The 11,957-nt window shown below is 35.1% G+C and overlaps 1 protein-coding gene across 1 annotated transcript; it reads left to right on the top strand.

The window, feature by feature from the left end:
• Positions 1–6,380: 6,380 nt before the first annotated feature.
• LOC113765603 (putative disease resistance protein RGA3) lies at positions 6,381–11,662 on the top strand. Its single transcript, XM_027309834.1, has 2 exons — positions 6,381–6,460; positions 7,611–11,662. Exon 2 carries the CDS (start codon positions 7,627–7,629, stop codon positions 11,350–11,352), a length of 3,726 nt encoding a protein of 1,241 aa, XP_027165635.1. The 5' UTR covers positions 6,381–6,460; positions 7,611–7,626; the 3' UTR covers positions 11,353–11,662.
• Positions 11,663–11,957: the final 295 nt, after the last annotated feature.

The raw sequence follows: 11,957 nt of genomic DNA, 5'->3' as shown, positions 1-11,957 counted from the left end.
TAAATGTTGAGTTAGGTTATCAAATAGGGCCTAAGTAAGATAACCAATTACAAGTAACACTTTTACCAAGCAATGTAATATACACACTTAAACAACAAAAAAGAATTTAAAAAAACTACTGTAGATTGAGGGAAAATCAAACAAATAGTCCCTCACATATTAGTTTTGTACTTTTTACGTGTCTTACATATGAAATAATGATTTTGCATCTCTCACATATTGACTTTGTACCTCTTATCTCTCTCACATATAAAATGAAGATTTTTGGACCCTAACAAATAAAAATGCACATTTTTAGTCTCTCAACTCATTTCTATTCATATTCTTACTGAAAAGAAAAAATCATGTGTATTTCATGTCTCACAAATATTAGAGACAAAATAAAAAATCACAAAGATAAAGGGGAAAATGTCCCTTACATTTCTTTCTTCTTCGTCATACTTTCCAAGCCAAAGATGTGACAATAGACATGGTTGCCTCCGGCCGTTGTGTTGGCGGTGTTGCCATGGATCGCCACCACTTTCAATCACAAATTTCGCTGAAATTCAACTCCCCACTCAAAATTTCATGTAGAAACTGATTTTGATATTAGTTTTTTGCAAAAAAAAAAAGAAAAATTTGGATAAAAAATAGAAAAATACACTAGCGGGAAGAATTTGCCACAACTAATATCAAGAAAAAAAAGCATTAGTTTTTTTTTTCTATTAGCTGTATGAATTTAGAAAAAAGCACGAAACTAATATCAAAATCGAATTCTACCTGCTAGTGTTTTGTCCATTTTTTTATCCATATTCGTTTACTTTTAGATAAAAAACTAACATAAAATAGATTTTACGCAAAAAACTAAGTGAGAAACTAATTTTTGGTAAAATTTTGTGTGGCGATTGATAGTAACACCGCTAGTATGATAGTTGGAGGCAACCAAGGCTACTGCCACATTCTTGGTCGGGAAAATATGACAATGAAAAAAGAAATATGAGAGATGTTGTTCTATTTATTCCTACAATCTTCCTATTTGGCCCTTGAAGTTTGTGAGGCATGAGTTACACATGCTTTTTCATCTTGGCAAGAATATGAGTAAAAATGAGTTGAGGGGTTAAAAATTTTTCATTTGTGAGGAATGAGAAGTTATAATTTTATATGCAAGTGATAAAAAATTAATTTTTTATGTATATGGGATGTAAAAGGTACAAAACCAATATGTGAGGAACAATTTGTTTGATTTTTTGCAGACTAATAAATCAAACTCACAAGTCAAATGCTGAATAGTATATTGGTGCATGGGAAGCCTTCAAATAACCTTTTTTTTTTTTTTTTGCTTTTCTATTTTTTTGAGTTGAGGAAGCATTATACCACACTTGAATAATTAGCCTATGAGATAAAAAGGGCAATTGAAGAATCATGGATAAAATGGCAAAAGAATCATACAATGATGGAGTCAGTATATTAGCTCGTTATTTATTTTAAACTGTATATTGGGTCATTTCAATGCCAAGCTAAAGACGTAGCAGTGGCCTTACAAGTACTTTGAGGAACCACAAGGAACGAGACAAAAGGACAATAAAATAAAAAATAAATAAACAAAAAGAGTGAATTCAAAGCTGGGAAAATGTTAAGATGTTGAGGAGAAGATGCACGGTGGCTTGGGTTGTGCCTTTAGGAAGCTTTTAGGAAGGGACACATAAACATAGGCTTATAAGGTCAATTTGAATGTGTCTAAGCCCACTAGTAAGTTCTTCTTTTTGGTCACTATTTCATGATTAGAGCCCAAGAGGGAAAATGGTAATAAATAATGTCAATGGTATTGTCTTCCTGTTTCACAAGTAACTTCCTTCATGTTTCATTTGTCATCGGCTTTCTTATTCTTAAATCTGTAAAGAAATTTGATTAAAGTTACATAGGATTTTGGATGAATCTATAGTCAACTGGATAACGTTGGTGGGGTTCAATGCTTTATTGATCATCCTTATTCCAAATAATTTGTCTATGGTACGGGACAGAAATTGTTATATAGGTCATATAAAAATTAACCTTCGACATCATAATAAAACATATTTGTATTACATAACCACCATAACCAGAACAAGTAATTACTCCTCCGCTTACCAAACAAGTAACCTGATCAAGTAGTATTTTCCACTTTATAGAGATTAAATTTTTTTTCTTTTGAGGAATCAAATTCCATCTTAGATGCTAGACACGTTCAGGAACCTAAAGAAATCATCCCGCTAGCTTTTTGCATATGAAATCATCTCCTAAGTTTTTGCTAATTGTTTGATAATCAGTCAGCGACTCGAAAAACGTGCAAGATTGAGGAAACATGAAAACCTCACTACCATGATCAAATTGAATGTAGTTACTAGTCACTAGTACATTAATTGGACCAATTCCACAGAGCAGAAATCATATGCATTTCCTGAGGATGGCTTTCTTCTAAGAAACAATCCCAGGCCAAAACTTCGCTATTTGAACTTTGTTGAAACACAGCAAAATTTTAAAAGTTTGCAGCAGGTTAAACAGATGAACAGTGCATCTACACATATGTTAATATCTAGTACATTGTTCAGTTCAGTTTCTAAACATGTAATTTTAGTATCTAACTTGTTTCGCTAAGAATTTTTAATGCACCGAGATTGCATGTCTTGCATCACAATAAAAGATTTTTCAGAAGGTGTATATAATCCTTTCTTTCTTTCTAAAACTCTGCTCATTGAAAGTCAGGGATCAAGTTAATAGTTAGTCAGATTAGCCTAAAAACACAAGAAAAAAGGGTGCCTCTGTCAGATGCATCCGCCATGAATGACTGCGTTAAATGAGTTTGAGTTTTGTAATTTTAACCACACAAGAACATATGTATTGTTGGAATAGTTTGTAAAATGAAATAGAAACATGGCTTGTTGGAACAAAGAAATTCAGAACCTTTGGGCAAAACTAGACACAAAATCCGTGAGTGGATCCTTGAGGTTGAGGATCCCTCTGTGGATCCAGATCTGGCTATGGATCTAGGCTTGGTGAGCTGAATTCTAGCAACGGATTGAGTCCAAGGAGCTCTCTATTCTGTGGTCACAATGTGCAAAACAAATTTGGTTCCAAGCAAGAGTGATCCGTCCGAGACGCTGAGGCTCTTTTAGCATAGTGGATCCACGACCAGATCCGCAATTGTGATGGTGGATCCATCCGCCAAAAAGTTTCTGAAATGGTTTCGACACTTTCAATCCAACAACAGGTTAAGTGCTGCTTCTTGATGTCCACGAATGTCCATAAAAAGTGTGAAATAGCGGTTGAATAGCATGTGACCGTTTGTAATTTTCACTATAAAAAAAAATGACAAATCTCTAACAAATCAAACTACTAGAACTTTTGATCTTTTCTCTGTAAGAGGAAATTGTGATCACATGAAGGAAATTAAACCAAATTATTTTAGTATTTTAGTTCCCTAATTCTTTTTGGTATCTTATTTGTTTAGTTTCCATATTAGATTAGGAAATCTCAAATCAGTTTCCAAATAAGTTTTGGTTCACAATTATATTTGTTTTAGAGTCTATAAATACTACCACTCTAGTAGATTATTAATTGAAGTGGATAGTTGATTTGAATCTAAAGATTAGACATGAAAGAAAATCTTATAATTGAGATTTGTGAATTGTTGTGAGCGAAAGGGTACGACTTAGTATTTATTACTATTAAATTTTGAGTAAAATAAATTATTGAATATTTATTCTTCTCCTCTTTTCACATAATTTTATATATGTAAAAATTGCTTCCGCTCTTTGCGCGGGATTTTTCGTGCCAACACCACCAGAAACCATTTAACCATATTGACTCACAAGTCACAACTGATTGCATGCATCGACCCAGAGCCTAAAGGTGAAAGTTCATATGCACTTCCAGCATCTTTTTCAATCCCACCAAGAGTGCATTATTGAACTGGTCCAGAGTGAATTATTGCTTTAGACTTTAGGGCATAGACACAGTTTTTAAATTTAAAAGGGATAATTTCAGAAACCTCTCCTGAAGTTTCTGACAGTCTCACTCACCTCCCCTGCACTTTGCAAAATATCAGATACCTCCCCTGAACTTATAGTTGGAGTAACAAGATCAGCCCATGTCAGAAAAATGAGTATTAAAAAAATATTTTGAGGAGTGAGATGATATTTGTGTTCCACATATGCCCTTTTTGCTTATCCACAACTTGAGCTAAAGCAAAAGCCAAAAAAAAGAAATAATAAGTTGAACCAGATAGAGATAAATGCAGATGGCTTCTTCAAGCAATGTTACAATTTTATTTATATTTTTTTGTTCTAGCTATTAGACATTTATTTAGCTAATATGATCATTCAATTAATTGAAACATACTTCTCGTGATATAAAAAAAAATGTATAGTTTTATAATTTGAGTGATTAAAAGTATGAATTTTTATTAGTTAAGTCATAAAAAAATATTATTTGAGTGATTAAAAGTATAAATTTTTACTAGTTAAGTCACAAAATTTTTTTCACTATTTGGTTAATTGAGTGAATGGCAATTGCAGTTAAATAAATAGGGTAACGATCAAATAACCAATTTCTCAATAGTTTAATAACTCTTTTTGCGATTTTCTCTGTGGAAAATGAAATGAAGTATTCATTTCATTTAGTGCTAGATACTTTAGTTGTGATTTTTTTAAAAAAAAAATTAATTCACACTATAATTAGTCGAATTTATTCAACAAGCTTCGTTTGAACACCAGAACTTAGGTAGATTCGATTTTCAAAAAATTCAATAACCCAAATTGTGTCGCATCCCTTTATGAGATGATGTAATATACAATTTACATCATTGAATTTTTGAAAACCAAATTTACTCAAATATAAGTAATGAGTTACACTAGATAATTGTCTTACAAAAAAAAAACATGAAATACATACTTTAGATAAAGGTAACACTAGTGCTAAACTCTTCATTGTTGATTGTGCTACGAATAAAAAGTATAAAGTGGAATAGAAGATATATCATAAGTTATATCAAAAGTTATATCTCTTTTACTCATTTAACTAATTATGTCAAAATAGCTTCAAAATATATCATAAGTTATGAAGGTATATCTGTCAATTCATCATCAATGATATCACAAATAGGGCCCAATAATCTGACAAGGGAGGTATCTGATATTTTGCAAAGTTCAAGGGAGATGAGTGAGACTGTCAGAAACCTCAGGGGAGGTTTCTGAAATTATCCCAATTTAAAATGCATCTAACAAAATGCGTCTAGCTGTCTGCCATGGATGACTATGGTTGTAAGTTTCTTTTCAATCCCATCCAAAGTGAATTATTGAAATGGCTCACTAAGTTCATTATTGGGTTTATTTGGATAGGAAAATTATCCTAAATAATATTTTGTTTGCATCATGTACACATTTTTCAATTCATATTTTTATATTTTCAACCATCTTTTTATCTCACATACTTCACATCACAAAAGTACTACAGTAATTATTTCAAATAATATTTCAAATAATACACTATCCAAAGCTTCACAATTCTTGAGCGCATGGATTCAGTCAAGCTTTTATGCGTTTCAGACTCTGCTTAGTTGTTTTCTTCGTGCAAGTCTGTCTACTCGTGAAGAAGAAAGTAGAAAAAGTTAGCAAATAACAAATGAGTGTAAATGCAAACTGTAATTTTTCAATGCCAGCCCAATTAGTAAATGCAAGCTGTTGTTTTTCAGAGTTAGATGCTGAGAAATTGAACTCTAGCTTCCCTTTTTTTTATTTTTCTTTTTCCTTTTCTCGATGGAATTGAATTCCACCTTAGATGTTTACTGTCAAAAAAAAAAAAAAATTTCCACCTTCGATGGTCAATTCACAATTCACACATTGATCCTTTGTAGACATTCAAGAACATTGAAAGTCATCCTATATTGGCTTTTGTTTAAGAAACCGTCCTACTAGCTTTTGCCCGAATATTTGGCATCTGATTTTTCACTCAGCAGTAAGATGATTTTAATCTTCTAAAAAAAAGTAATATTTGGGAATTAATTGGTACATATTATTTATTATCTCTGTCATCTGGATTTTCTAGCTTTAGGAAGCTAAATGAACTAGTACACTTTTCTAAAGCATTGTGAACTCCATCTAGCCATAACTTCTTTGAGAAATTCTATTACTTCTGAAGTGAAGTTCAAAGAAAACGAACTTCCAAAGCAGTACCAAAAATCTGCTGACTATGAATTTTAGAAGTATTTTCCACCCAAAATTCGGCTGAAATGGTAGGAAAAGAAGAAAACTTTTTACAGTTTACTTTTACAATATGACAGCTTTACCCTTAAAAGGTTCATAGGGAAAAATTAAATTCCCCCTGATTTCTAGCTTCCGTCTGAAGCCCACTCAATCAAAAATTCATCTCACTCTTCCTTCTCTTCACAACAGCCTCTGACACTGCTAGAGAGAAAAAAGAGACCATCTTTTTGCTCCAAGACCAGGTAATAATCTTCTCTTTCATTGATAGTTCCTTCATATTACGGGTACATTGACTTGGGATATATGAAGGAATTCCATTTTTGTCTTATCAATTTCCACAATTGCTAATGAATGAAATCTAAAATTTTACATGTATTAGTTGTTTACAAGGTACTTGATTGTGCTTTTTGTATACTTAGATTAGATAAAATCCATCACTTGATGCTTAATCGAACAAGAGTGGGTAGAGTGTGAGATATTGTACTGTAAGTCTGTAACCACAGGTGAAGACCAATTCAAGCAGAACAAGAAATTTTTTTCTCCCCCCGAATTCATTAGTGTAGTCTAAGAAGATTCAGCTCATAGTAATAGGATATCAGAAAATTTCTTTTGCATTATGCTTAACAATTAAAGTTGTAATTGCTATTTTGCCAAAAAAATTCAAATGTTATTGAAATTCTATTATAAACACAATTTTTAACCATCTTTTTATCTTATATACGTTATATCATAAAAGTACTATAGTATTATTCCAAATATTCTCCTATCCAAACACATCTATTGTTTGAAATATATTTCCACTACTACTATAATGGTACTAATTATGATGGTTTTTGCTCACGAGGATATAAAACCTTCTTATTATTATTGAACCAATGTCACCCTTTTTCCAGTTTATTGCATTTGATTTAATGCTGAATAAAGTTGGTGGTTCCACATAGAAAATCACTTTTATCTATTCCTTTTGCGGCGTGCTCCTTCGGGATGAATAAAGTTGGTACATTAGCTTTTGATCTATTTGTGGTTACAGTTTCAAATGTCTTCTGCTTTACAAAACTATTTGTTAGCAATTTTCTTACAGTTTCTTTGGATTGGATCTCCTAGTAATGGTGGGTTGTTAATGCACAGTAACGTGATGGCTAGAAAAGTAAAGAATTCATTGCCTTTCCTGTCTATCACATGTCTGCTTGTCGGGAACCTTTTCTTCCTTTTCATTTTCCTGTTACTGCTGCAATTCTAATAAGAGTATTCAAAAGCTTAAAAACCACCACCAATTAGTAGACTTCAGTTTCATCTACTGCTACATTCTACTCTTCCTCTCACATTCAAAGTTGCAAGTTGCCCGGTTCCATTCCACACTCTCAAACCTATCAAATTCTTTCTTTCTCCCAGATATCGACCTGACCTGATGGCGGATGCACTGCTCGGATCCGCAGTACAAGTTCTAGTGGAGAAGGCAATAAATTTGGCTTCCGAACAAATTGGCCAGTTTGTTGGCTTCAAGAAAGATTTGGAGAAACTGAAGGATACGTTGACACTGATCCAGGCTGTCCTCCGTGACGCAGAGAAAGAGCAGGTGACTAAAGAGATCGTGAAGCGATGGCTGGAGAACCTTGAACGTGTGGCTTTCGATGCTGAAAATGTGCTGGATGACTTCACCTATGAGATGATCCGGCGCGAAGTTGAGATTCAAAACCAAATGAAGAGGGAGGTATGCTTGTTCTTCTCACTCTCCAATCCCATTGCATTTCGTTGCAAAATGGCCTGCAAGATTCAAAAAATCAATATGGATTTGAAAAGTATCCATGAACAAGCAACGAAACTTGGCCTCCTCCAGTCACAGAATGGAGCTAGAGATGCACCTGCTCTTTCTCCTCCTAGCGGAGGAGCATTTATAAAGAACAGAGAGACTGACTCTGTTACTGTTGATGCGAGTTTTGTTGGAAGAGATAATGATGTCTCAGCAATAGTAACACAATTGACTGCCACAAATAATAATGAAACTATCTCCGTTCTCCCTATAGTAGGGATGGGCGGGATTGGGAAGACCACCTTGGCTCGAAAAGTTTTCAATGATAGAAAGATTGAAAAACATTTTGACAAGAGAATATGGGTGTGTGTTTCGCAGGATTTCATTGCCAATGGGCTATTTGGAATGATTCTACAATCACTGCAAGGTCAAGAGCCTGAAGCTAAGAATAGGGAAGCCAGAGTCAAGCAGCTTAAGGCATTATTGGACGGTAAAAAATACCTATTGGTCTTGGATGATGTGTGGAATAAGGAGTCCATGCTATGGAATGATTTTCTTGGGTCTCTGAAAGGTACTAGCCAAGCCATGGGGAGTTGGATTCTTGTGACCACTCGTGAGCAACAGGTGGTAGACATCACCAGAATTTCTTTTCCTCAGGGTTATTCCTTGAAACAATTATCAGATGATCAATGTTGGCACATTCTCAAAGAAAATGCATTTGGTGCTGGGGAAGTGCCCGATGGGTTGAAAGATATAGGGTTGAAGATTGTGCAAAGATGCAGAGGCTTACCATTGGCTACAAGTGTTCTCGGTGGTATGCTGCGCAACAAGGAACCAGATGAATGGCAAAAATTAGAGAGTGGGCTTCAAATTTTAGGTGGAGGTGAAAATAGTAACGTTAATGAAATTTTGAAGTTGAGCTTTGATCATCTTTCACATCCTTCTCTTAAAAAGTGTTTTGCATATTGTTCAATTTTTCCCAAGGATTTTCAAATGGAAAGGAATCAATTAATCCAACTTTGGGCAGCAGAAGGATTTCTTCATTCAAATCCAACAGACGATATGCATATGGAGGAAGTTGGTAACAGGTATTTTACCATTTTGTTGGATAGTAACATATTTCAAGAGGCAGGGAAGGATGATTATGGGAATGTTTTGAATTGCAAAATGCATGATCTTGTGCATGATATGGTGCAATACATTTCCAATTCCAAAACTTTAAGGTTGACAGAGTCTGGTAGTGTTGATATGGAAACGTCTTCTATTCGGTATCTTGCATTGGAGAGAATACAAGAAGAAATGACATTTCCTTCCACTAAAAGTTTCAAATGTATTACAACATTGTTTTTGCAGGGAAACATATCACTTAATGATAGGGAGATGTCATTTTTTATGTTGCGAGTTTTGAACTTAAGGGCATCGAGTGTCGAAGAGCTTCCTAAATCAATTGGCAAGCTAACTCATTTGCGATATCTTGATTCGTCAAGAGCTTCAATCAATAGATTGCCTGAGTCTCTATGTCAACTTTACAATTTGCAGACATTAAGAGTTAAATATTGTGACTCACTGACAAAGTTTCCTAAGAATTTCAAGAATTTGGTGAATTTGAGGCACTTTGACTTTTTCTCTTATCATAAATCAAGTGATATCATGCCTTTTGAGATCGGACAGTTGCAATTTCTCCAAACTTTGCCATTTTTCAATATTGGTGAAGAAAGAGGTCGACAAATTGGAGAATTGAGGAATTTGAAGAATCTCAGTGGACGACTTCAGTTACGTAATCTTGAATTAGTGAAAAGCAAGGAAGAAGCTGAGTCTGCAAATCTGATTGGGAAGCCAAACATTGATGAGTTAAGATTACTATGGAATGAAATAGATAATTCAAGAAATAATGATAGTGAATACAATCGAGTGCTGGAAGGCTTGCATCCTCACCAAAATTTGAAAGGTTTGATTATTGACAGATTTTTTGGTGATAAACTTTCAACGTGGATTGGAAAACTTGGGAAATTGGTGAAATTTGAATTGCAAGATTGCAAAAACTGCAAAGAGTTACCAACTCTTGGAAACATGCCCTTGCTCAAATCTCTTCAATTGAAAGGACTTGACAGCGTAACAAGTATAGGCCCTTCTTTTTATGGCGGATCAGGCATGCATAGTGGCAGTAGCAGTCAAAGACCCCTAAGCTTGTTTCTAGCACTTGAACTTCTCATTCTAGAAAAAATGCCAAATTTGAGGGAATGGATGGAAGCACCAGTTCACGATGGGACAGTGGTGGTGTTTCCAGTCCTTCATACGGTATGGATTACTGATTGCCCTCAATTAGCCACTTTTCCAAGTCATTTTCCACGTCTCGAGGAATTGGAGATCGATAACACCCAAAATGGATCAGCATTAATGACATGTATTTGTAGCGGAGTCAGCACTCTCACTAGACTTTCCGTTAAGAGTGTGAATGGGCTTACCAAGCTACCAAATATGTTATTTCAAAACAATCCAAATCTTGCACATCTGAAGTTAGTCAATTGTGGTGATTTGGCCCAATTCTCGGATTTTCCGTTTGATGTTCCTCAAACTTTAGAAGGACCAAATTGTCAATCAGTGCTTGAGCACACTGGTACTGACAATAATGCTCCTCAACATTTGGTTGGCCTCGAGTCCCTAGAGAAATTAACTGTTACTGAGTGCCACTCGCTCGAGTCAATTTCAATCCCCAAGGGACGCAGATACCTCACTGCCTTGCGACAATTAAGCATTTCTCGTTGCGATGGGTTAACCCACTTATCCATCCCCCAAATATCTGAGTCAGAGTGGGGTTCCACTACTTCACGCTTCTCCTCCTTCGGTACTTGTCCTCCTCTTCCTCTCGAGGAATTGTATGTATATAGCTGTCCCAATCTTATCTCCTTTCCAATTGATTTAACCCGAACACCTTCTCTCTCTTACCTGGACATATCACAATGTAAGAAATTAACCGACTTGCCCAATGGGAAGCTTTGTTCTCTTACAAGCTTGAGATACTTAGAAATCGGACCATTCTCAGAAACCACCACAGAGTTGCATTCCTTCCTAGTCCTCTTTGATGCTCTCCCACCACTGCACCCCTACTTCCCCTCCCTTTCATATTTACATCTGAGAGGATGGCCTCATTGGGAATCTCTGCCCGAGCAACTTCAGCACCTCTCTGCCCTAACAACTCTTGGACTATATGATTTTGGAGTAAAATCATTACCCGATTGGTTTGGAAAGCTTTCCTCACTTGAACAACTCAATCTCTGTAATTGTGAAAAGTTGGAGAATTTACCCTCTCACCAATCTATGAGAAGCCTCACCAGACTAAGAGAGCTGCAGATTATTATGTGTCCTCTTGTAAAGGAAAGATGAAATCCAGAAAGCAGCAGCAGCAGCAGCACCTTCCTCAATTCTGAGTGGTCGAAGATCTCCGACATTCCCATTGATAGGCAGCAAATCAGAGGCTAATCTCCATTTCTATTTTGAGTTCATAAATACTGTCAGTTTCCCCAATAAAAGCTACTAGGTATTCCTCTGTACTACTACACAGTTTTGTGAATTAATTTTTGCTTCTTCTATCCATCTATATTTATTTCTTTTCCCTTGAAAGCTTTTCTTAGTATTGACAGTGGTAATGTATTGATACTGTTTCTCAATCGAATCTTTAATTGTGCAGCCTAACTTTTGCCGAATAACTGTTGCAAAATCTTTCCTTGGTCCTCTCTGAATTTCTGCTTTCCAGTTAACCTCTCGGTTAATGTGTTTGTGTGTCTTTTTCTCTGAGTTTCCACTTTTTAGATATTCATTTGTGATCTACTACCACTTTTAACTTCCTTTTACTGATTGTATGTTTCAACTTGTTAAAGAATTAACAGTGTCCGAAAGTTGGTTGATGACAGCAATTTTTTGAGACCATACCTGGAATTTATTGCGAAACATAATTTTCGTGTCTGATATGGTTATCCACAACCATTTCC

This window comes from Coffea eugenioides, chromosome 3, assembly GCF_003713205.1.
Source record: "Coffea eugenioides isolate CCC68of chromosome 3, Ceug_1.0, whole genome shotgun sequence".
In the NCBI taxonomy this organism is placed as follows: Eukaryota; Viridiplantae; Streptophyta; class Magnoliopsida; order Gentianales; family Rubiaceae; genus Coffea; species Coffea eugenioides.
Note: the sequence above shows the minus strand (reverse complement) of the source record. Positions and strands in the feature narration are given on the sequence as shown.